Below are 24,848 nucleotides of genomic sequence, written 5' to 3'. Positions count from 1 at the left end.
ACTAAAAGCTGTAATTTATGTTCATAAATCTAAGCGGGCAGCGTCGTGTATGTTCATTTTTAGAAACTGAGCATTACTGCCTCTAGCCTGGTACCATCACTCCAATGAAACTGGTGAGCAGTGCTTTGGAAGGGCAATCCAAAGCAAGCATTAAGACCAGATGTGATGCCCAGCCAGAGAGAAAGCTCAAAGAAAGACACAATGTGGCTGAAACTCTTCTCCTGGAGATATGTGGAGTCCTACAAGGTCCAGCAGTGTCTGGAAGCTTTGACTTGTCATGACTTGAACCTAAACAGGCTGATGATGGGCAGCTCCAACAACAGGGACAGGATTGGGAGGGATACCATTCCACCTGCCTGCCTTATTATAGAGGTGGTACAGAAGAATTTTCCTAAATGGAGAAAATCAGGTGCTACGCATTTTTTGCACACGCTTTACAAAAGCAATCATCAAAATAAACCCCACTGAGAATCATCAAAATGTGACAGGTATCACATAAATTTTACAGATCATTGTGGTTCTGTGTTATTGACTTCTTTATTAATATGATATTATTTAATTAAAGGATGATGGGAGGTTTCACACAGAAAAGAAAACCCACCAGTGCTATTTGGAATGAGGTTTTGCTCTCCTGCAGGCCTGCAGCCAGCGAGTGAGGCTGTGGTACTGTGTCAAGCTCTGCAACAACAGATGCCCCATCCTCTGCCAAACTGCCACATTTGACAACACTTAACACCAGAGCACAAGAAAACTACTGTGATCCCTGTGAACAGAGAGCCAGGGCTGCACAGGTCAAGATGACAGTGCCCAAAGCTTCTGGGTAACAAGGAGAGAGCTCCAGCCTTATGATGGAGCAAAGAAAGGTCTCCCCTGCAGCCTCTGTAAGTTTTGATCTATCTGGTAGCAACTTCTGTGTTCAGAAATTGCAAAACCAAACCACAACGTGGTGTTTTACAGGAAAAAGACTAGGAGAATTTTGCCTAATTTAGAACTAGCTTCCTGATGACAGGCTAAGCTTTGCACAACCCAACACAAATTCCTAGAGGAGCAGGGATACATTCCTTAAACCACAACACACTGCCATGTTAATCCTCCTTCAAAAACAAAGTGTTCTGTTTCCTCAGTCTCATGCTTGGCCTTCTGGACACTTCCTGTCCATGAATTATCCTGCTAAGTACAGGGTGACACCAGAGTGTTCCAAGAGGAACGCTCACAGTCATCCTGTCCCCACTGCTCCCAGGTAAACACTGACTTTCCATGGCTGTAGCTGTGACTACAGCGTGTATTTAACTCAGATGCCCCAGCAACCACCTGCAGAAAGGCTGACCTGGGGCAGCCTGAGCTCCCAAACATTTACTGTGTTCCTCCGAGTGTTCACAGCCTGTTCATGCGCTCAGGTACAGCTGAAACGTCCTAAGTACCAACTTGCCTAATTTGCACTAAATCAGATGTGGAACCATCTCAATCACACTTTCCATCCAAGGAGCTTTTTTGCTGTCCCAGTTCACTACTGAAACTCTGAGTCTGTGTAAATGCTGAAATGTAAAACACAAAGCCTGAAAAGTCAGTAATCCCCAGTGTGGGAGAGATGCAAAGTAAATGGCTGCTCCAGAGCAGGGAGGAACAGTTCTGTGTTGTCTTATTATACAATTTAATCAGCAGACTTTGTGCAATTTCAGTTCATGACTAATTCAATAATGTTTTAATGGTTATTGCTGGGAAGAAACGTTTACATGTTGTTGGAAATCAATAGCTGGGGATATGGGTGAATCACAAACTCTCCACTGGGAATTACTAACTCCAAAACACATTCACTATCACGTAAACAATGGTGACAGATATTATCACTGGTAAGATCACAGTTGCTTGAAAAGAACCTCTAAGTGCATTTTCATTTTCTTTTCCTGTTTTCATCTGCTATTCTCGACCTCACAATCATTAACTTTTCTTTCTTTTCTCAGCCATATTATCACCAGGGCTGTGACATACCTCATTTGCCTCCTTGCCAACATTTTCAGAGCATTTTACTGAAGGCTTTTAGTACTGTTCTATAGGCTTTGCCTTTCCAGTTTTCTATCAGTACCTGGTTCTCTCTAAATCTGGCCAAACTCTACGTTAAACTGAAAATAGCATCCACCCCTTGACCTTAGAGAAAGCACTACACTTGCACTCTCAGTGCTCTGATACAATGACAATTAATAAACAACTGAAGAACCCCCTCCCCAGCCAGACAGACTTTGGATCTACAGATGACACCACAGCATAAAAAGACATAAAAAAGCTTCTTGTAAGATTAAAACAAATAAACCAATGTAACTTGATACCTTTCATTTTCGTGTAGCTGCTCACCTCCCTTCTTCCAGGAACATTTGGCCTTAGGGGAAGCTTTGGGTTTGCATTCAAAGTCAACTGTGCTGCCTATTTGAACCTGGATCAGTTTCTTCATCGGATTCTTGGAAAAGTCTGGAGCAGAAGCTAAAACAGAAGGGAGAGTAACAGTGAAATAAAGCACTTTTAATTCTATTAATGATACCTCTCAGATTCCAAACACAATTAAAATCATTAATTAGTTCAAACGGATCTCCTGTTGGACAATCAGGCATCTCCCCTCCTCATCCAGGCACACAGGCTGTGCAGGTGCCTCTCCTAACGAGGTGTGTAGAGCAGGTCACACCGACCCCAACCGTGACCCCAGCGAGCCTCCAGCCCCTGCCTGGCTGCACACCCTGCTCAGGGGGAGCAGACCTGTCTCAGCTCAGGAGCCTCATTAAACCCCACGGAACTGAGAGGTTTCCCGTTGGGAATGCAGTGTCAGGTGACACGAAATGACAGCACGGCTGTGGGTGGACAGGTTTCATTTACCAAAAACGCACGTGGCTTCTACCTACGCTAACAAAAGGAAATTCAGTATGTTAGGAGACCAGGGCTGAGGGAGCACCTGCTGATGGACTGTAACCTTAACAACAGAAAGGTAATAACTTGTGTCCCCAGAACACTCCTCTCTGACAGGCCTGGTTTTGAAATCAGCTCAGGGTACAAATCACAAAAGCACGTGAGTGTGGAAGTCACAAGTTCTGTGTTCCCCTCAAACAAACACTTGTCACTGTTTTAGACCCAAGCACATGCTGACTGACTGAATGACAATTTCTCATCCCCTGGATCAAGAAGGGCTGCACACAATGGCTTTTAAATGCCTGGGAGCCTCAGAGCAGGAGGTGAGAGCTGCTGACCGACTGCGGAGCCTCCACACCACGCCAGGGGTTTTAATCTCCAGGCCTGTGTCCAAACCCCCAGCTCTGCTCCTCCCTCAGTGAATAGTTTAGAACGTTCTGTTTTAAAGAAATGAATGATCGGCCTGCAAATCCTCTGGAAGCAGATGAGTCAACTCCTCAGCACTGCAGATAAAGACATCAGCTTGACAGAAATGTTTATTTCGGTGACAGCATCTGAGTGAGTTAAATTTGAGATCATGAGGAGGTGGAACACGAGGCAGGTGGAGGGGGTGTGGAGAGGGAAAATGAGGTTTGTGTTTTAGTGAAAAAGGAAAATCTTACCTACAACCCTGAGGTCTGCACTAGAGTAGATGACACCATGTTTATTTTCAGCTATGCACTGGTATCTGCCAGAATCTGTCAGATTTAGATTTGATATTGTAAGTGCACCATTTTCAATTTGGATCCTTCCCTGAATATTAAGAAAAATATCTTTATTGATGATATATTTCCTGTGAAACATTTAAAATAAGTAAGGAATATAAATAGGACAGCATAAATACAATACATGGGGTAAGTGCAACAGCATAATCATGAGAACAGTTCTAAAAGAAGTGACACAACTGCATCATGATCTGGTAACAGTCATCAAATAAGGAGGCTTGGCAAGACAGTATGAAGACGATTCTTACTTGCTCGGTCTCACAGAGGCTTTGCAATCTCAAACACCCTTGTATTTCCCTGGAAATAGGGACAAAATCCCTCCAGCCTCCTCAGGACAGACCAGAGTATCCAAACTATACAGATGGCACTGGCATTTTGTACTATTTAGAGATTTCACACATGCCATTTGCTAATGAGCTCCCCCTAATACTGTGCAGAACAAATTCCAGCAGTCATTAAACACAAGACAGGGACTTAAGTGTCTTAAAGCCAGCAAAGCCACTGAAGTATCTGGATCTTCCCACCTTGCTTATCCTTGGAAAACTGCATCAATTACAATAAGAAGTGACTAATTTGAGGAGGGAGTGGTGGAACTGGGGAGAAAAGGAGCCAGTGACAATGACAAAACCAAAGGAGCACAACCTCTGGGGGAAAAAACCCCGACCAGGACCCAAACTACACACCCAAAAATATTTTCTAGTAGCTTTTTTTTTTTTGATCTGGACATGGCTTAGCAGGCCCAACTCAATGGTACCACCCCCTGCCTTCTCCTAGGGGTATGTACACGCAGTTGGCCCAGCACAGGGGGACTCCAGCTACCTCTGGGCAGCCAGGACAGCTCAGTGTCCCCTCCCAGCTGAGTGAGAGGTGTTCAGTCAGCCAGACAAAGGACAAAACAACCCACAGAGGAACAAGCCTTAATCTCCATGCCTTGATCCCCCCTCTAGCAACCCAAGCCACAGTTCTTGCTCTTCTTTAAAAACAATGTTTATGGAGAAGGGGAGCTGAGCAGAACAATCCCAGCAGATCTTTGTGGAGAAGACCCAGCATGAAGGATTCTTGTGGTCAAGGAGCAGAAGACACCTGGTCACTACACAGAGAGAACTCCTCTTCTGCTGGCTTTCAGAGAGTCAGTCCTTCAGTATTTCCAGAGGCAGTCATGTTTCTGCTCTGACATGATGCCAAAAGGCTGGACACCAACACCCAGAAGGGGAGACTGAATGATTCTAAGATGTTTCTGTACTTACTGAGGTAAAAAAGCACTTCACCTCAGTGCCTCTGTGTGAGATTCTGTGCTCCCTCATTTAACCTGTCCCCAAACCACCACCACTCCTTTCAGTGACCATGTAACGCCCTGAATGGTGAGAGATGTTCTTCACAGCATCCACTGAATTCACCTGAGCAGTCACTCTTCCTTCTTCAACTCTTTAGTGCCAGTGTTGAGCACAAGGCACTGGTCAAGGGCAAAATGCCTCCCTGCAATGGGCTGGTGCCTGTAGTTTATATTCCTGGTAACCTGAACGGGGCCATTTTCCAATGAAGCAGTGAGATTTAAAATCAATAATTTAAAATCAATCTGCATTTCAGACCTGGAGACCAAGTATCTCCCCTTCTAAGTTCAACCTCTTTTCCCTGTCACCAAATGCATTACTTTCCATTACTTTAACAATTGTATTAAAGCAAATAAATTCTTTGCATCAAGTAATGGGAACCTAATGAATCTTTGGGATTTTTGTCTTTTTTTTTTTTGTCAAGAAGTTTGAATATGTTTTCTTACCTTCAGTGAAATGACAACAGCAATTATAGTAAAACCACTTACATTCTCTATCCTTCATTTATGGTTCTTTATGTACAACTTTATTAAGCTCCCTTCTCCAGTCATTCCTTACAGATTTCTTTCTATGCCTCTATTGTTGCTTTTGAATCTGCTTTTAGCTGGGATGTTTCTGTACAACATAATTTGTCTTTGTGTTTCTGGTATTGCAGCTTTTGAAGTTTCCACCTGGATACTCTCAACAAACATATGAAAACCAGTATCAAACACTTCTCTTGACTAATTCCCCGGGCTTCTGAAAATTCTCACATTTGTATGAATAACGTTGATTTTACACAGTGTCACATTTTCAAAAGAGAATGTTACCTCTATTGACAGTTGGTCTCCATTCTTCAGCCACCTGTATGATGGTTTGGGCTTCCCACTTGCTCTGCAATCCCAGTATAAGGTGTCCTCTACAGCAACTTCAACATCCTTTATGGTCTGGATCCAGTGAGGCTTTGCTGCAGATGAAAAACACAGCAGAGACCCAAACAACTTATTGTTCCATACCAGAATCTAAGGGTTAATTTATAGGGAACTCATCAGTTTTCTGCACAGACTGGTCTGTACCAACAGAGGTTCTTACTAGTCCTGCTTCAAGTCCCCTAATGAAACAAGTAACTTGCTCTTCCTTTTATATATTTTTTTACTACAGCAGTAAACCAAAGAAAATTAAGAATACAAATCACTAAAGGTGTAGCAGTGAAACCAATGTTAAAATCACTAATGATTAAACAACACAACTTTGAAATGGAGGGAAATGTAAGAAAAGGACATTAATGGTGAGTCTGAAATTAAATAAGTGATGTGGCTAAATCATCAAATTAATGCTGAAGAGAATCCTTTAAGTCCTAAAAAAAAATAATGGTATGTCAGCCTTAGTGCTAAATACCATTTAAATTGTTTTCTAATGTGAGGCAGCACTTAACAGGATGAATCCATGGATATATGAGATTGTTTTTGAAAGCATTAGTCTTGGCACAGCATTTGGGTGATGCAAACCAGTAAAAGAAAGTCCATAAAAATCACTATTTTTTGAACAAAACTTGGATGTATTAACATACATCCTTCAGAATTACCCAAAATATAGTTAAAACTGTAAAGATATTTAAAACATCTGTCACGGTTTTCATAGGGTGGTGCTGGGAGAAAGCTCACTTGGCAAATAAACATCAATGCATGGAAGACAACATTAGTTTATTCTTTTATTCCTTTAGGGCTATTTCACACAACAGCACAACACTGTTTTACAGGTAATTTGTGAATTTTCTTCGAATTTATTCAATTTACTAGAAAATTTATAATCTCCATATATGCTATTTCTCCAGGAAAAGATAAATTCTGGACATTGCATATGGAGAAAAGAGATAAAAGAGTAGGATGGAACTTGGCTGCAAATACACAGCTACAGGCAAAGAATTTTCCAGAGACAATTTGATTATCTTAAGTTAGTCATTTAGGAAAATCTCATAACACTCTTGTATCAAAACAACTAGCAGGGAAAAAAAGTCCCTGGTGATGCAGGAAAATATTATTTAATACATGAGTTTTGGAAGCACAGAAGGTCAGATTAATTCCCATTGAACTTCCCACTACAGTGGAGTTACACCAGCAATTAACTCAGGCCAGGGAAATTAATGACTTGCCTGTGGCCACAAGGGAAGTCTGAGCACAGCTGAGAGCTGATCCTGTGCCACTGCCACAAGCACAGCACCAGCCAGCCCAGGTCTGGATGAGGGCTGGGACGAATTTCATTTAAAAAGATTCATTGTAAATAAAAAGATTCATTGCAATTCGTGCAAATTTCCTCTGCAACGCAGCAATAACACCTCAACGTGCCCATGCACAGTTCCATACTTCTGTGGCAACAAGGTTTAATACTATTTATGGTTTATGTATCCATACTTAGGATTAACTTCTTACAGAAGAATTTACTGAAATATATTCATTGAGATATTAACTACTAATAAATACTGGAATTCAACCAATATTTGCTGTGAAACCCTCAATAACTACTTTTTTTTGAGGATTAACACCCTTCACCAATTTGGGGCTGATATACTTTTTGCCCCTTCTTTATCAAGGTCAGCTCTAAAAGACAGGATAAGCTGAGCTTTGTGTCCCACAAATGTATTTTTTTTACTGGTATTAACTGTGGCTTAATCTTGAAAGTTCACGTTACAACACTGGAGTTCAAGGAAGAGCCACTGCTTTATATCACATTGTCATTTGGAGTATTTGCCCCCCATGTGCCATGGAAATGAAGGCTCAGGACTCCATGTCTTGTGCTTCCTGCACTTTGCACACCTAAATATTTATGCAATGTTCAGCAGCACTTGAATTACTGATGGATCCATACAGGTGGAATATTTCACACCTGCTGCCTATCTCCACTTGAAAGGAGGTTAAATATAGTTTATTTTCAAGTTCAGGATCTTGGATTCAATTCCATTAATAAGAAAAACACTGTCTACACCATAAATCATGTTTTAGGACTCTGTGTCAGACAGTCTCCATAGGAGGGTTTCCCGAGTTTCCACACAATAGGTTAAAGCAGAAATGCACAGAACAGATTCCTAAGGCACAATGTGAGAAATTCACGGTGCTTGTTCGTTCACAAGAGTGTTGATGGAGACTTTATAGTGATTTCCTTCAGAAAGGCTCTTTTTCTCTTCAAATCACTGATAGAGGAATTCAGCAGAGAGAAAAATACCCTTTTCAACCTGCCACATCTCAAAGTCTTTGAAAAAGAACAATTCGACCAATCAGCTCAAAATTGAGAAGGCAGCTAAACAGGAGCAATTCCAGCTGGGAATACTCTGATTTGTGGCCAAGGTAAAGAGGGTTCATGTTGCAGCAGCTGAGACATGTGCAGACAGAAGGTCACCCATCAGTAGCTCTAAATACCCTCCCAAAACAGAGGCAGGATTTGCCAAGGCCAGCACTGCCCTTTTTGTTGAGCTCTGCCTGATGGTACCTAAATGATTCTGAAAAAACAGCTTTATTCCTCCTGAGGTCTGGTCACTGTTAGGCAAATGTTAACTGCTCAGAACATCTGGTTCCACCACTGCCACATCTGTGCTCCTGAAGGAACGCTGATGACTTGGGAACAGCTTCACTGTCTCATGGAACTCCTGCATGGCTTGGTGTCCAACTCGGATCTTCCTGAGGAGGCAAGAAGGTATCACTTCTCCCTCCTCGAGCAACACGAAGGCAACACATCTTCACTGAGATGAAAAAAAGATGATGACCTGTAAACTGAGAGGTTGGAAGTTAATTTTAATGGAGTTTGTAGTTCAGGGTTTGAGACTGTGACAGGAATCCGTATTTTGTGGCAATATTAAGAATTCTTCAGAACTTGCTGTGCAATCGTCATGAAAGATTCATGTGAAGTTCCCTCAGGGTGAAATGCTTGTAGGTAAGTGATTCTCTAAAGCCGTCAGCTCCATGGCCAGTCACTTGGAAAAGCACCAGCCTTGTACTTTGTTTCAGCTGTTTTAGCCTAAAATATTCCTTGCAATACTCATGGCCCCAGAGGCGAGAAGCGAACAAATGTGTAAGTTCATAAAATTTATCCCAGAGAGAAGACTCTGCCATCTTTTTTTTTGGAGGTTACGATGACCCTTTTCTTCCAGCTAGTTAGGCCAGGCACGTCTTCCTGAAGAAAACCACTGTTGCTTCATTACACTCTGGAGCATCCCTGTAGGCCACAAGGAAAGGAAGAAGCATCTTTTCAGATGTTTCAGAAACCCTTCGTGGTGTTCTGGGAGTTGATGTGAATGAAGATCAACTGCCACGAGTGACTGTGAGGAAGAACTTGGAAGCAGCGGCTGGAGAAGTCGACACTTTGCAGCAGCTGTGCTGGGATTTGTAAATTATTTGTGGATTATGACACATGAAAACGCGTAATTTTAGATATGATTTCATTCAGAGTAGGGTAGGGGTATTCAATAAAAACCTTCTTTTCATTCTGTAAGCCGCAGGAATAGCACAAAGGAAAGGCAGAGCTTCAGGCCCATGACTTTTGTCTGGCCTCTCCCAGAGAGTACTCAGGTCTGTCATTCCTCTGCTGGGAGCCAGAGGACTATGGAAGCTCTTCCAGAACAATCCCTAACTGGGGCTCACATGATATACTCATACACGTATCCTTCCTTTGCAATTTACACTCTGGAAGCTGGGCTGGAAATCTTTGAAAACACTCTGGATAGCTCAGCAATAAATCAGAGCTGAAAGGAACTTTCCACAGTTCAAGAGAAAGCAGCTATGGAGCACACCAGGGGGGAAAAAAACCCCCACACCCAAAAGGTGTAACCTTCACTTTTCCAGGAGGTCTATCTAAAGTCAGGCTGTGACACTCAGACTGATGCCTGCAGCAGTGATGAACCTTATTTTATCTCCAAACTCCAAGTGACTTGAAGCATGAGTGACTTTTTTTTTCTGATAAAAAACCAGGGCCTGGAGAAGCACCCAACACATCCCTGAAAATGTCCATTTTTTGACTCCCATTCAAAAATAAAAACGCTCTCAAGCAACAGGTAATTCCTACATCATTGGGAAAAGCTGTAGGATGTGAAAAGGTGATTATCTGTCTGCGCAGCAAGGCAATTATATTCTTAGATAGCATGAACAATTAAATTCTAGGTTGATCAAACTCAGCAACTTATTGATATTATTTAGTCATTTATGGCTTTGCAGTTAATATTTCCAGACATCTCCATACACAAGACAGAGTCAGACTATCAGACAAGAGCTTTAAACAGGCTCTTCTACACACACAGTGGGGTTTCGGTAAAATTTTGCTGGGAGATTATTAAAAAATCATTAACAAAATATACCAGTACTTTTTGATATAGTAAAAAAATGATGCAGAGTCTACAAACTACTGAGGGGGTTCATCTTTGTTATCACAGTCCAGCACTGCAGAGCAAAAAGGGGAACAGCAGCAGGGCTTTTTTTGCCCCTGTTAAACATTTTACCTTGGTACTGTCAACCATGACTTCCGTTACATCAGCAAGTGCTAATTAAGAATATATTTTCTTCAATTATGCTTTAAATTAACTGCTTTACATATCTTTACCATGCTTCATGTTTAATTGCATCTTAAAACACAGAAATGTGATTGTTTCACCGCCTCTCATTTTTCTGTGCCATGGAAATGTCTCTGTGGATTCTTTCTTCTTCCATTATCTCTCATGGAAAGGACTAAAAACGATGACAAACGAACACCCTAATAAAGTGAAGGCAAATTATTTATATATTCAGGTTTCATATTCAATCAAAGTTAGATAATCTTGTCCTATTTTTAGCACAATCTGAAATCCCCTGAGGAGAAAACTGGCATTAAATGCTAGAACTGTAAAAGGGACAAAAAAAATGAACACTCGATGTTGGGCTTCTCTTGATAAAGTCCTTCATGAGAAAAAAAGGAAGATTAATAGTCTGTAATTATTGTTAGGAAAGAACCCAGAATACCTGCTTTAGAGTATCTATTTTAATTATCAATATCAACTAGGGGTTGAGAGTTATATTTAAAACCCACAATATATTCAAAAAAACCCAGACCCATTTAATTTTTTCAGGAAGATAGTTACAGATGTGCATAGAATTTCTAAACCAAACTTATAAATAAGCATTCTTGAGAAAACGACTATGGAGATGATTAAAGTTGAGTCTATATTCAGGTGCTTTGTGACTCTAATTCATTATTGGACAAAGAGGCAGGACAGCACAGAAAACGTAAGTGTGTGGGGTTTTTAACCAAACAATTTATGCACTGAAAAACCTGATTTTCAGATTTCAAATTTTCACAGTTTCAGCTCATAAAACCAATCAGGAGAACAGGAGTGTTTTGCTTCATAACAGAGCAACGAATGTTTCAAGCTTTTGTTTAGGATTAACTTTATTATTTATAAAGAATCTTTAAAATCTGCAAAGAAAGGAAAACCTTCTATTTTTCAGGCATGAAATTTTTGTCAATATATTTCCCCCCCGAAGACTTATTTTTCACACTATTTCACTATGACAACTTGGAAAACATTAACCTCAACTCCTCTTACACTCTTTTTTTGAGTGAGCCAGAAACCCGCTGAGAGGAGAACAGATGTTGTCACTACTGAAATAAAAAGACATTTGTTCATTTGTAATGCTTATATTTTTCTATATATGATTAGCAGACACACCTTAAACTTCTACAAACCAACAGCAGTCACCATCCACTACCAGCAGCAGATTTGTGTCATTTTTGACAACAGTGGTACTTTCTAGCAGATGGGTATTTTTTCCTCTATGTCTTCAGTATATTGCATTAGTTTCCCCCAAATCCTCATCTGCTTTTAGAACAACTCTCTTAAATGTTGATCTTTTATTGGAAGACTGAGTGGGATGTGGTTAGATTTCTCTACCAGACAGATTTTTGTGTTTTGGTATCAGGCACAGTGGCAATCCACCAGAAGAAATTGTCTTTATTTATAGAACATCATTAATCTACGAACAGCATTAAAATCCTTCAAATTATCAAACAGAGTTAAAATGATCCTGAATCCAGACTTGCTGGCATTCTATCTGTAACAACAAAAGCAAGTAACAAAACAAGAAAGATTACTTAAATCTATTTAATTCTGCACAATGGGTTTCATGAAGCAGAACAAATGAAATGAAACAGTTGGAGTGCCATTACTGCCATCACAGGTCTCATTATTCTTTTTAAGATAAACATCCATATTAGGGATGACTCTAACATGGGCAGACATTTGTACTGGAATATGAACTCTATTCCAGGGTTCAGATCCTGTTCTAGATCTGCAGTGAAAATGTTCACACTGATTTATGTGTCACGAAACTGCGACTTGGTTGCTTTTATTGATTAGCAACACCCTTGATCTCGGCTCTGTGTCCTTTTAATGAGCAGAACAGAATGTGGGAAGCAGGTCAGATATCTCAGGAATGCCCACTGTTGTAATTACAAGGACTAATGAACAAATGTCCTCTATTTTGTATCTAGTTTACACTGATGTGTTGTACAACTGCCCTGATTTAAAACTGGCATAGGAATGGCGACACAAACTGATGTACAAAACACAACCTGACTGGAAGTTTCAGGCAGCAATAAGGTCACTCTATAAAATCAAATGCACAGAGCCCAGTTTGGAATGACATGACACTGGCAGATGGAGCAGCTTGGATCTTTTGCTCCATGTTATCCATAGGATTTCTACAAAAGTTGTTTAATTACAACTAGTATATGGAAAATTCACGTTGCTCCAGGTCTCCTGTCCAACCTAACCTTGGGCATTTCCAGCAATGGGGCATTCCTTCAGTGTAACTATTAATCTGGAAGTCGGCAGGGGGAGGAATCTCTTTTCCTTCTTCTTTATAAAATCTGTTATGCTTTGAACTAAAATCTTCACTGACTAAAATCTCCACTGCAGCCCGGTGTGTTCCAGTTACCAGCAGCTCCCCACATGGAAACAGTAAACAAACAACACTTGCTCCAAGTTGCAGAGCAGCTCTGGGCCTTTTGTACAACTAAAAAAAACCCATCTCTTTGCTCAAATGTTCCTACACGAGGAAAACATTCCAAAGCACAGTCAGAAACACTGTTTAAACTGCCATTTACCCAAACAAAATTATATTTGCTGAGATCTGGCTTTAACAAAAATTGTCAAATACCACTTTGTTGTAAATCAACTCTCTCTTTACAGCACCACCAGTGTGCTTTGCTGATACTCATTTCACTCTACAGCCTTAAATACACAAGAGACTCTGTCTTTTTTCCAGCTATTAAATCTCATATTATTTCATTTCCGATACTGGATTATATTCTCTCATTTATTTACTCATTTTAAAATAAAATTGGCTGCTTTGAAAGCACAGGATGGAGAATATCCATCAGTAATCTTTTCATAAAGCAAGATAAAATTTGTATTTCCCATAAATGTGAGGCCTCAATGATCCCCCAAATTAATCCAGCTGACTGAAAATTGAAGGTTTCACCAATGGACCAGCAAGAAATGTTTAAAAAAAAGTCTTTCCATCACAGAAAAATAAGCACAAGCACCCTCTATACCACTCTGGGCAACCCTTTTGAGCCTTAAGACATTCCTTAGAAATCGTATGCAAGGAACTGGTGCAGAAGTTCTCATTTTCTGTGAGTACTTAATATGCCACGGATTTTTAAGCACAAATGCCTGATGGTACTGCAGAAGCTGTAAAGCCCAGAGAAGTTTATATTTCATGGTTAAAGAAGAGTGGGAGAGAGGGAGCACAAAAGTTTCCTACCATAGTAAGTGAGGCGTCCTCTTGCAATGTTTTTTCCCCTTGAGTTTTCAGTTATACATTCATATAGTCCTGCATCCTCCTGCTGGAAATTAGGGATTTCAATCATGCCATTGGATTTCCTCAGCTTTATTTTGCTTGGAAAGGGCAGACCATCAGTTCTTCTCCAGTTAATCTGAGGCACAGGGCTAAAGAGAGAGTAATGGGATTTTAAACAGCTTTGCTTAAAGTCTCTGATTGTCATAATGAGATACTTAAACTAAACTAAACTCAGAAGTGACTAAAGGCTTGTGTTAAAGCAGCAACTACACTGCACAGGACAGATGGTCAGACACTGTGGCACCTGATTTCACCTGTTCCATACGTTGTATTTGTGGGACCAAATTTTTCATGAATATCTGAGTGAATGTCCAGTAACTGTAAAAATGCCTTTAAATCAGCACTGGCCTCCCCCAAAGCTGGGTGACATCTACCAGTGACTTCCACAGAGGTAGAATCAATGCAAGTCTTTTAAAATTCCCATCCTCCAACAGCCATTTATTTATTCTCTGATTTTGGAACTTTCCTTTCCCTCGCCGGGGAATCAAAGCAATAGTGTGTGATCGAGTTATCAATCTGATATGAGCACCTGACAAAGCTGTCTGCAAACAAACCACAAAGTGGTAAGTAAATACATTTACAGAACCATAAATGCATTCTCAGATCATCTGTGAAAAAGAAAAGATATCAGTTGTGTGTGAAGTATCATTCAGAGGAGGAATGAATTTTAAACTTTATCTTGGCTATAAAGGAAGAACAATATTATGAAAGCATCAAGGACATTTAACAGGAAAATTCAGGCAACATTCTCACAGCCTTCAACACCATTTGCTTCTGCACAGAGAAGGCAGACCTAGGTGAGAGGTCATATGCAAACCCACATTGATCTTATTCAAGTTAATTTGAAATGAAATGTAAATTCCTGTGCTGCCAACACACACATTTTAATTCTAAACAAAATTAAAAATTACTCCACGACTCTTAACCCTCTTATTTCAAGGCAGTAACTGCGATGATCCAAATAAGATATTTGGAAAACACCACCAAAACAGCTGCCAGACCTCCACATCTCTTGTGCAGGTGAATCCTAACGTGCTTCAACTTTCAGTATGAGTGAAGCTGAAAACTTACTTTCCTAGTGCAAAGCATTCCAGCCTCACAGTTGAGCCTTTAGCTGCAGGAAGGGTCTCAGGAAACTGAACTTCTATTTTGGGTTCATATTCTCCCATCACACCTATAGGAGACAATTGAGAAAGGTAGTTTTAAATTTTTTAAGCCTTTTTTCTTTCCTCAGTGTTACATCACATTAAACTCAAAACCAAGTTTATTCCTCTCACATTCCACGTATGAAGGGACCTGCCAGGGAAATCAGTGTCAGACTTAGGAAGAGGAGCAGGAATAGTGTGGCAGCAGGAGCAGGGAGTGATTCTGTCCCTGTACTTGGCACTGTGAGGCCACACCTCGAGTGCTGTGCCCAGTTCTAGGTCCCTCAATTCAGGAAGGACATGGAGGGGCTGGAGCAGGTCCAGAGAAGGGCAACCAGGCTGGGGAAGGGTCTGGAGCACAAGTGCTGTGAGGAGAGGCTGAGGGAGCTGGGGGGGCTCAGCCTGGAGAGGAGGAGGCTCAGGGGAGACCTCATCACTCTCTGCAACTCCCAGAACCAGCAGTAGGACAAGAGGGCACAGTCTTGAGCTGCACCAGGGGAGGTTTAGGTTGGACATCAGGAAGAAATTCTTTGCAGAGAGAGTGATCTTGGAATGGGCTGCTCAGGGAGGTGGTGGAGTCACTGCCCTGGAGGTGTTTTAAGGACAGACTGGATGTGGCATCAGTGCCACGGTCTGGGTGACAAGGTGGGGTTGGGTCACAGGCTGGACTCGCTGATCTCGGAGGTCCTTTCCAACCTGGTTCATTCTGTGGACAGGCAACAGAAGATATCTGTGTACCAATCCATCAGCATTCTGACAACAGACGTGAGAGACAAAACCACTGAGCGACACCCAGACGTGTCACCACTCCCGGCCGGAGGGGCAGCCCTACCGTCCGTGCGCAGCACCAGGGGCGTGGGCGAGCCCAGCACTTGGCTGTTGGTCACGGAGCTGGTCACCACACACGTGTAATTGCCCACGTCCGACGGCTCCACCTTGGCTATGTAGAGGTGCCCCGTCTCCTGGGACACAAACCGCCGGCTGTCCTCTTGGACAAACGAGGGATACTCATTGAAGATCCAAGCAAAGGACAATTCTAGTTGGTAAGAAATAAAAGCAAAGATGTTTGAGAATGCTTTTCACATTTTTTTTCCTTCAAAAATCAGTTTATGACTGTATTTTCTAATATTTTATTATATACACATATATTATATATATGAGTGTATATATTATATAGCAATATAATATATAATACAATGTAATATATAATAATCAAATATATAAAATGATATAATAAAATAGATAATATATATTATACACACATATATAGTAATATATATAGTAATGTATATAGATAATATATATACATAATATATACATAATATATAATATATATAATAATTATATAATAATGTATATGATGTACATAATAATTATATATAATATGTATAATATACATAATAATTATATATAATATACATAATAATTATATATAATATACATAATAATTATATATAATATACATAATATATACTTTATTATGTAACAAAGAGGACCAGAGAGCCAATGACTGAGAAATATAAATTTGCCAAAGTACCAGAAACCAGAAAGAAACCCCATTTTATTCAATGAATCTTCATCTCCCCCAGCAGAAGGTGATAGAAATTCCAAGCATTTTACACAAGGGTAGGGTTTTCTTTTAAATCTTTCTCTTTTTTTTTAATGTATTTTTTTAAAAGACTTAATACATGCAAGGAAAGAGGAGCATACAGCAAAAACGAGAGCAAACTTTGCTAAAATGAAAGATTATTTGTTCAGTAGCTACCCAACAAGTCAGCTCCATACTTAGCAGGCAGAAACAGGACAGGAGTATCCACGTGAAAGGAATGCCAAAAGAAGCCTAAATTCCCAGCAGGGCTCATCACAGAGCAAAATCATTTTTTCACACAAAAATCCATAAGCACTCCTTTAAAAAAAATCTCTGTATGATATGGCAAAGTAGCCCTTGCTACCATTCATTAGGATCATTTGAATGGAAAATAAAAAACCTGCACATTTCAAGAAACAAACTGAGAGATCTGGCAAAAACTCCCCTAAATTTGTTTTTTTCCTGAACACTCTGAGCTCTGTGCATCCAATTTTAATTGGCAAAGCCCCTTCCTGTGCAAGGCCACGTGTTTGTCTCATTCACATCCTACAGTATCAAAGGAAATTAATTTTTAATGGTGTTCTAGGCAAGAAATAATTTTTCACCCATGTGCCACCCAGCTGAAAGTTTATACAAAGATTACAGCTCCTGGAAGTGCTAATTAGGGACAATTAGAGCTTGACTGACCTGTCTTCATGTTGAAGTATCTACAGCATTTGTGCTGCCCCTACAAAATGAAGATCATCCCTTTTTGCACAGGTTTAATTTGAAGGTGCATAAATTTGGGATGAAGTCATGAAATGGAGAGCTGACATTTTCTGAACCCTGCCATCCATACAGCCAGGATTCTAAAGCCAATTGTGCAACAGGACAATTTAACACAAGGTAAGGCTGTGCAGATGAAAAAAAAACCACTGAATAAATGAAATGATTAAAACATTTATGGACTGGTTAATGCAGAAAATAGGCATCAAATGAAATGGCTCATCATAATTGCATTTAATTTTCTTCTATCAATATTTAAACTTCTTTCATTACGATAATTTTGCAGGAGTGGTGTGTACCAACAATTAACAGTCTCAGAGCTCTTCTCAGGAGTTAAACTTCTGTCACAGTTAGAAATACTTCTTGTTGAGAACAGACACAGAACCACAGAACTGTTTAGGTTGGCAAAGACCTTGAAGATCATCACTTGCAGCAGGTGAAACAACAGCTTTCACTAAAATTCCTTCCTACATCACTCCAGAGGTGTAAATAATTTAGGGAAAGGGAAGCTAATAAGAAACAACAGGAGAGTTTGTGCAGTGGGAAGCAAAACCTTATGATCAAGCTTGACTTCAAGTAAGACTTTTGAGATTTGTCACCAGGGTCTTGGACATAAGCCAAAGAATATTCCTACATCCAGACAAAAATATTCTGTGTAACTCTTCTCCCTCCCAAAGTGCAGCACAAATCCCACTGTGTCAATGGTTTGCTGATGAACTGAGAGGGCTGGGTGAGCACTGGCAGCAGGGAGGTGGGAGCTGGATGGGTCTGGCTGTGGTTTCGTTCTGCTCCCTCCATCAGCCAACTTCCAACAGAAAAAAATAAAATTAAAGCTAATTTAGAAAAAAAAGGAAAAAAAATAAAAGAGTACACCTGAGGAGCCTGAAGGGGACTAGGATGTCTTAGACAGCAAGGACTGTATGGTCTTTCTAAATAGGAAAGACTAGAAAATAAAGTATAATTCTGTTTCTACAGAAGAGCTGGATGGAGAGAGTGATCATGAGGCTGAGGGAGAGGCTGCACATCAAATTAGGTACCAATTCAGGAACTGTAAGGAAAAAAAACCCCAAACTCAGACACCCATAAGACACAGCAGTGGGTGATGCCAGGCTTCACTGGTTCTGGTATTTATTGAGCTATTTGTGTTTCCTTGCTCAAAATATTATTTTATGCTGAAGAAAAAAAAAAAGAGAAAAAGAAAAAAGATGTTGTTCAAAACAGTCAAAGGGGATGGACAGCTCTGGATATACAGCAGGAAAATAAGCAGCTTCATTTCATTCCTATTATATTGGGTTAAGTCAAGAGTAAACCCATTGAAATCAGTCATTATGATTATGAAAGCCACACAAAGTGTATTCCAGTTTAATTGGATCCTTCAGCAACCTATGAATAAACACTCCTGGAAACCTCATTTCCCATTCAACATATATTTTCATCGACTCTCTTAAAAAAGGAGCAGGGTGTTTCTTTCCAGCCAATACCTCATTTTATATTTATTGTACCTTACAAAACTGTATCCTTATTTTCCAGGAAAAAAAAAAAAATCGTATGAAACCAACTTGGTGTGTGATTTATTATGTTTACACCATTTGCCTGTTGCTGATCCGAGGGCACCTCGAGGGACCCAAACTCACTCCCTTCCTGTCAATTACAAGTTTCCAGTTGATTTTCTATTATAAATGGAAGTAATATGTCTCTCCTGGGCTTCCTCTGAGATCTGAGCCTTTGCTTTCCAATGCATTTTTTCCTTATTTGGGGCCCATACATGGATAAGGTATTGGAAATTACAGTTATTACTCAAATTTTTATTTGTTTACTACGTCTTGCTTGGCGGCTTCTCTTTATTTTGCATTATTTGATTATTATTTACTGTGCAATCTACAAACCACAACACACTCAGCATGTTCACACTGTTCTAGGCCTTTTGTGCACTGAAGTGCTCAATTAAAAAATGTTTATAAAATTACCTGCCAGCTTTAAACTTGATTTTTTTTTTTTTTACAAAACTCGACAATTAAATCAGCATGGCCCTTGAGATCTACCATGGTCATTTCTGTGAGCCTTGAAAAACCCAAATTAATGTTGCTAAAGGAAATAAGCCCTATACATTTAGTAGTTTTTAACTAGAGTCAAGGATTTAAGTTCATGCACATCCTTTTGAAAATATTGCTTTTAATTATAGTATATATTTCCTCTAAGAGAGACTGCAACCATTTATGGAACCAGGGGGATTTTATTTTTTGTGAACAGAAATGAAGAGACAACAGTAGCTGTGGAAATCCAAAACTGTAACTGAATTCTGGAAGTCTGCAAAGAAGTAGTTTTTTGGGAAAGAAAAAAAAGGCAAATAGACCTATGACTGAAAGGGCCAATTCATAGTTTATTTTACTCACTAAATGCACAAATCCTGAGTGTCTCTTGCTCCTTTTGTTCTAGACCATCACTCCTCTACACCTGTTTAATGTATATCCACCAGCCCCATAATTCAGACCTAAGTGAGATTTCTAAAATAGCCAAAAGTAAATGATGTGATCAATATTCTTCTGAAACAGATTTCAAAGGTTCAGAAAACTGACTTGATTTGAATTGGTCAAGTGGATGTTTCCATAAATAAACCTGACAAGGAATGAAAATTCTTGATTTTTTGAGGGCATCAAGCTGATTGAAGAATACTTAGAGGTTTTTAAAAAAAAAAACAAAAACAAAACAAAAATACCAACCCAAAATTTCATGTCAATCACTGATACCCAAATATTATTTCATGCAGTTCTCAAATTCTGATATTACAATATTCTGAGATACATGGGGGAAGCTGAAATATCCTGGTATTTTCTGGCCCCAACTGGAGCTCTGCCCAACCCACGGAATGGGATGTGGCTTCTGAAAAACTGTTTGGAAGAGACTAATCAGACAGAATTGAGCAATGACAGAAACTGCAATTAAAGACACAGAAGCAGCTATTTGGAATTATCTACCTCAGAGTTAAAAGTAATGGAAAAGTAACACTGATTTTGAGAGGATAATGACAGATTCCATAATTAAGGAAGAAACCAATTAGCTCATCATTTGGCCCAGTTTCAGCTCAAACTGTGATGAAATGGCAGAAAATGAAGTAAAGCTTCTTGTTCTGTGGATGAGCTTCACTCAGAAGGGAGGGAGCTCTCAGGGCACAGACTCTGAGAATTCAGGTGGGGTTTTGGGGGCACTCACCCACAGAAATGCCAATTTGTCACTGCTACAGCTCTGTGTGTCTGCACAGGAACCTCCAGGAAAGTGCAAACAAATTATTTAGAAGTAGGAAAATAATCTGCATGAGGTAAAAGTGCATTAAACTCCCTTCAAACTTCTCCTTAACTACTTTTCCTTTCTTATTTTGGGCACCTGCAGCTATTGTACTCCGCTGAGTTGACCCTGAGTAGTCCATCCTTCCCTGGGCAAGCCACCAACACCAGCTGCAAGGCTGCTCTTGGTAATCCTTTATCTTTGCCATAAAATAAATAACATCTCTTATTTTTTTAGCAAACCTTAAATGTTGCTCTCCAAATAAAAATCTTGTGCACTGTAGGCATAAGACAAGGTGTTTATGTGCTCCAATATGGGATCCCCGAGCACATGTGTGAACTGGATTTTAAAATGTCTTTGGTTGCCACTGTCAGGAATGATAATGCTTTGGCATTGGAAAAACACTTCACAGTGTTTATTTCATTTGAAATAAACTGTACATCATTTCAGGGGTTTAGGGTATATTCTGGAGCACAATAAATGCCCAACTGTCCTAAGTATGTTCAGCTGAGAAAAGCAAATCAGAACGACCCTCAGACCGTGGATTTCCAAGGGGAGTCCTGGACTGTTTGCATTCAAGTAGTTCTATCACCAATAACGAAGAAGTCTTTAACTGCAGTCACACTTCAGAGTACAAACTATCTGTAAACTGTAGGTTGTTAATTTAATTTTTGTTCATGCTTTCTATGTAAAAGCAGTGACAGTTACAAAACCTCTACAACATGGCTTGAATTGTGGCCACCAGGAGTAAGGTGGGACAATGAGTATCTGCTTCAAATACTGCAAAGTTTTCCCAACTTCTGAAATTCCCCCCATGCTCTTTGGAGTAACTCTTCTTTTGGCTGAAGATATTTTTGTTTATACAAGATATAAACTGCACGACGGGAATCTCAGGCTGGCCCCAAAAACTGAAGAACGTATCCCGAGAAATTAATTTCATTCCGGAGCATAATGGAAACACTCCGATTTGAAACTAATGTATAACATTAATTGTTTTGGCACAAAAGGTGAATTATTTTATAGCTAAAATAGAGAAGATCAATTTTCAGCCTGCTGTGTAGGTAATCAGGCATGCAACTCCTGTGTAGGGAACAGCCCAAAACAATGAGAGCAGCGTGACACACACGCAATATCTCGCAATTTCAATCTACACATTTAATGAGAATATTGAAATGTTTCAGCTGAAGTTGCAAGGTTCCTACTTCAGGCTAAAACCTAATTTTCATTTTTAAATGGAATACGGTGAGAGTCCACTCGTTTTGTGATTTGGAAATGAGCTGGTGTGATGTAAAAACAGATGCAGTTCTTTAAACACAGGAAATTGTGTTTTTCTCTGCTGTCCCCCAACCTACAGCACAACCACAGGACTGGCCAAATAGTAACTGCACACACACTGATCTGTCACCTTTGCACAGCTGCCACAGGGATGTAAAACAGCCCATTGAAGGCAAGTCATTCTCTCTATTTAATAATTTAATAAGAGCTTTTCTAAGTCTTTCAAAGCAGCGTCAAAAGCCAAGCTCACCACTGTAATTAAAACCTAAACATTTCTAAGCTCATCCTTGGGAAACAGATGTTTGAGACTGGCAGTGGTACTTCTTTATTAATACCACAAAACCCCCCTCCTGGTAAGCACAATTCTGAAGGGCACATTCCCTGGAAAAGCTCTGCCTGTTCTCCTGCCACACGAGGGATTCGACCATTAGCCAGGGCTGGGTTTCAAACTGAACATGACCTTTTAATATAAAACTGCTCCTTAACTGGCAGGTTAAATGTTCCTTGGCGCTCCCAAGGAAGTGCAGATGCTAATGAGAAAGTCTAACAAAATGCTTCTCTGCCTTTGGGTTCCAGTGCTGAATAAAAACCCCGATTTCCCTTCCCCTGTAGCTGTGCTGGAAGGGGACGGATTAGCTCCTCTTTATCACATTTCTGCACTAATTGTTTCAGACTCTCTGTGTCATTCAGAGTGTCCTGGCTCTGATCAGCCTGTTCCCACTCTGGAAGTGCAGGGAAAAGTAAGAAACTGCTTTAGGAAGCAATATTTAAATACATACCCACCAGCCATATCCATTTCAAGTGACAAATTGTTCTTTTAATCACCTCCCTAGAACTTTATATTTAATTGCTGAGAGCATTTCCAACAACTCTGTTGTGCTTTTTCAACAGTTGAAAGTATTTTAAATTGCTTCCTGCCTATAGTAATTTTGAGGGTAAAAAGACCATAGTTTAGTTTATTGCTCAACTCGAATAAATTTGATTTCTTCTGAATGTTAAATATTAGGGACATAAACTAAGGGAAACTAATGGAAATACCCAAGAGTAAATTTTCAAAGGAATGTACTACCGTTTATAGGTGGAAGCAGTAATTAGTGACAAACTTCATTTGGAACTCTTGCACTCATTTAGGAGAAGGTACTTGGTAAACCCTTGTGAAAAACAAAAATGCCTTTCAGCTCTCTTGTTCAGAGTGCAGTGATCAGCTGTGACTGTGCTGCGACTGCAGCCACCTCCCTCCTGCCTCTTCCTAATCAATTATCCTGTTCCCAAAGAGAAACTCAAATATTTTAGTAGAGAGGATAATAAAGAGCTGGAGGAGAAATACCCAACAGTCACAATTTAGGGATAAAAATTAACTTGGCAGAGAGCCAAATCCATTTATTTTCTCCAGTTTTCTCCTCTTTTCCCCCAAGGCATAACTGAGATACCTGGGAGAAGGTAAGTGAAAAGGTTCAACCTCAACTTTTTCCTGCAATTTGGTTCTTCCTAATCTACCTTTTCCTTTTTCTTTCCATCTCCCCATTCTCCCAACAAATACCCCACCAACAAGAGGCAGTTTCCCACTAAAAAACCCTCGTATTTCATCTTTCTGCCTTTTTTAGTTTATTCAGGTTCAGGCAGGAGGGCTAATGAGAGGACTACAGCTTCAAAGTGCACAGCCCACAGTCTTTCAAGGTCTCATTCCATAGTGTTCCAAGGTGTTCTGGAGTGCCCACACACATTTTGCTGGTGAAACTTATGCAGAATTATTCCCACAAAAACCTCCTCTACTTTTTGCTCTCACTCAATAATCCATGATACTCAACTTTATGTCCTACTCACCACCAGGCCATGATCTAGATCGATCTCTTAAACTAAGACAAAACAGACAGAATACCAAACATCTAAGAAATAAAACAAACACAAATATATTCACGTGTTCAGTGTTATTAATCTGCATAATGGGACGTGGAGTTGAAGAGTTCTATAAGAATTCAGAGCAAGAAACTGGTATCTTTTGCTAAAAGCTTCTTAGGCCAGTTATATACCTCCACATCAGCTTAAAAAACTGTTCTATAAAGTAACTGAAGATGTTTCACAAGTACATAAATAAGATATATTAATGTTAGCCTGGATTACTTCAGCCTGGAACACAGGTTTATCAAAAGGAAAAAGTGCTTCAGGAAGACTGCATTTGATAAAGTGCATAAAGGAGTGTCTCTGTAGCATTGGTCTGCTACTGGTGGTGAAAATAATGCCCTGACAGATAGAAATCATTGTAAAATCCAGCTGTGAACATGTATTATTTTCTCTCATATGGACAAATATAAGTGTCTCTCAGGTGCCATTTGACTTCAAACTGTCAGCTGAAATTTGTGCAGATGATGATGATGACACCAGCAGGACTATTGCAAAATATATTTTTAAATAAAAATGCCATTTCTCCTTGGCAGATTGAAAACAGCAGAAGAACACCACGGAACCATTTTTAAGGCCATTGCTTTTACAATATTCAATGTACTTGTCTCATTAGAACGTGTTTTGGTGCAAAACCTCTGCCAGGGTGATGATTGATTGCTCATGCCCAGGTGAGTGTTATCCACAACCTGCAACAAAAGCAAGAATTAAAACTGCAAACCCAGGATGCTTTTCACCTCCTGGAAGGAGGTTCAGATTGGATATTGGGAAGGAATCCTTCCCTGGGAGGGTGGGGAGGCCCTGGCACAGGTTGCCCAGAGAAGCTGTGGCTGCCCCATCCCTGGAAGTGTCCAAGGCCAGGTTGGAGTAACCTGGGCTAGTGGAAGGTGTCCCTGCCCATGGCAGGGGGTGGAACTGGGTGGGCTTTGAGGTCCCTTCCAACCCAAACCATTCCCTCATGTGATGCTATGAAAACACTGACAGGCATTAGAAAAGAAATCATATTTTGCAGTTCTATCCATTTAGCTTTGCTTTGAGGGTACGAAACG

The 24,848-nt window shown here is 40.1% G+C and overlaps 1 protein-coding gene across 1 annotated transcript in view; it reads right to left on the bottom strand.

Annotated features, from left to right (window-relative positions):
• The window catches only part of CNTN3 (contactin 3), a 103,624-nt gene that overhangs the window by 21,891 nt on the left and 56,885 nt on the right, over window positions 1–24,848 (bottom strand). The window contains exons 4-9 of the mRNA XM_027723895.2: window positions 15,823–16,026; window positions 14,917–15,019; window positions 13,750–13,934; window positions 5,797–5,933; window positions 3,555–3,684; window positions 2,325–2,475 (exon numbers count right to left, since the gene is read on the bottom strand). Coding sequence (XP_027579696.1) covers window positions 2,325–2,475; window positions 3,555–3,684; window positions 5,797–5,933; window positions 13,750–13,934; window positions 14,917–15,019; window positions 15,823–16,026 — 910 coding nt within the window. The remainder of the gene's footprint in view (window positions 1–2,324; window positions 2,476–3,554; window positions 3,685–5,796; window positions 5,934–13,749; window positions 13,935–14,916; window positions 15,020–15,822; window positions 16,027–24,848) is intronic.

Source organism: Pipra filicauda, unplaced genomic scaffold, assembly GCF_003945595.2.
Source record: "Pipra filicauda isolate LSUMZ 115617 unplaced genomic scaffold, ASM394559v2 scaffold204_size1372650_pilon, whole genome shotgun sequence".
Taxonomy (NCBI): domain Eukaryota; kingdom Metazoa; phylum Chordata; class Aves; order Passeriformes; family Pipridae; genus Pipra; species Pipra filicauda.
Note: the sequence above shows the minus strand (reverse complement) of the source record. Positions and strands in the feature narration are given on the sequence as shown.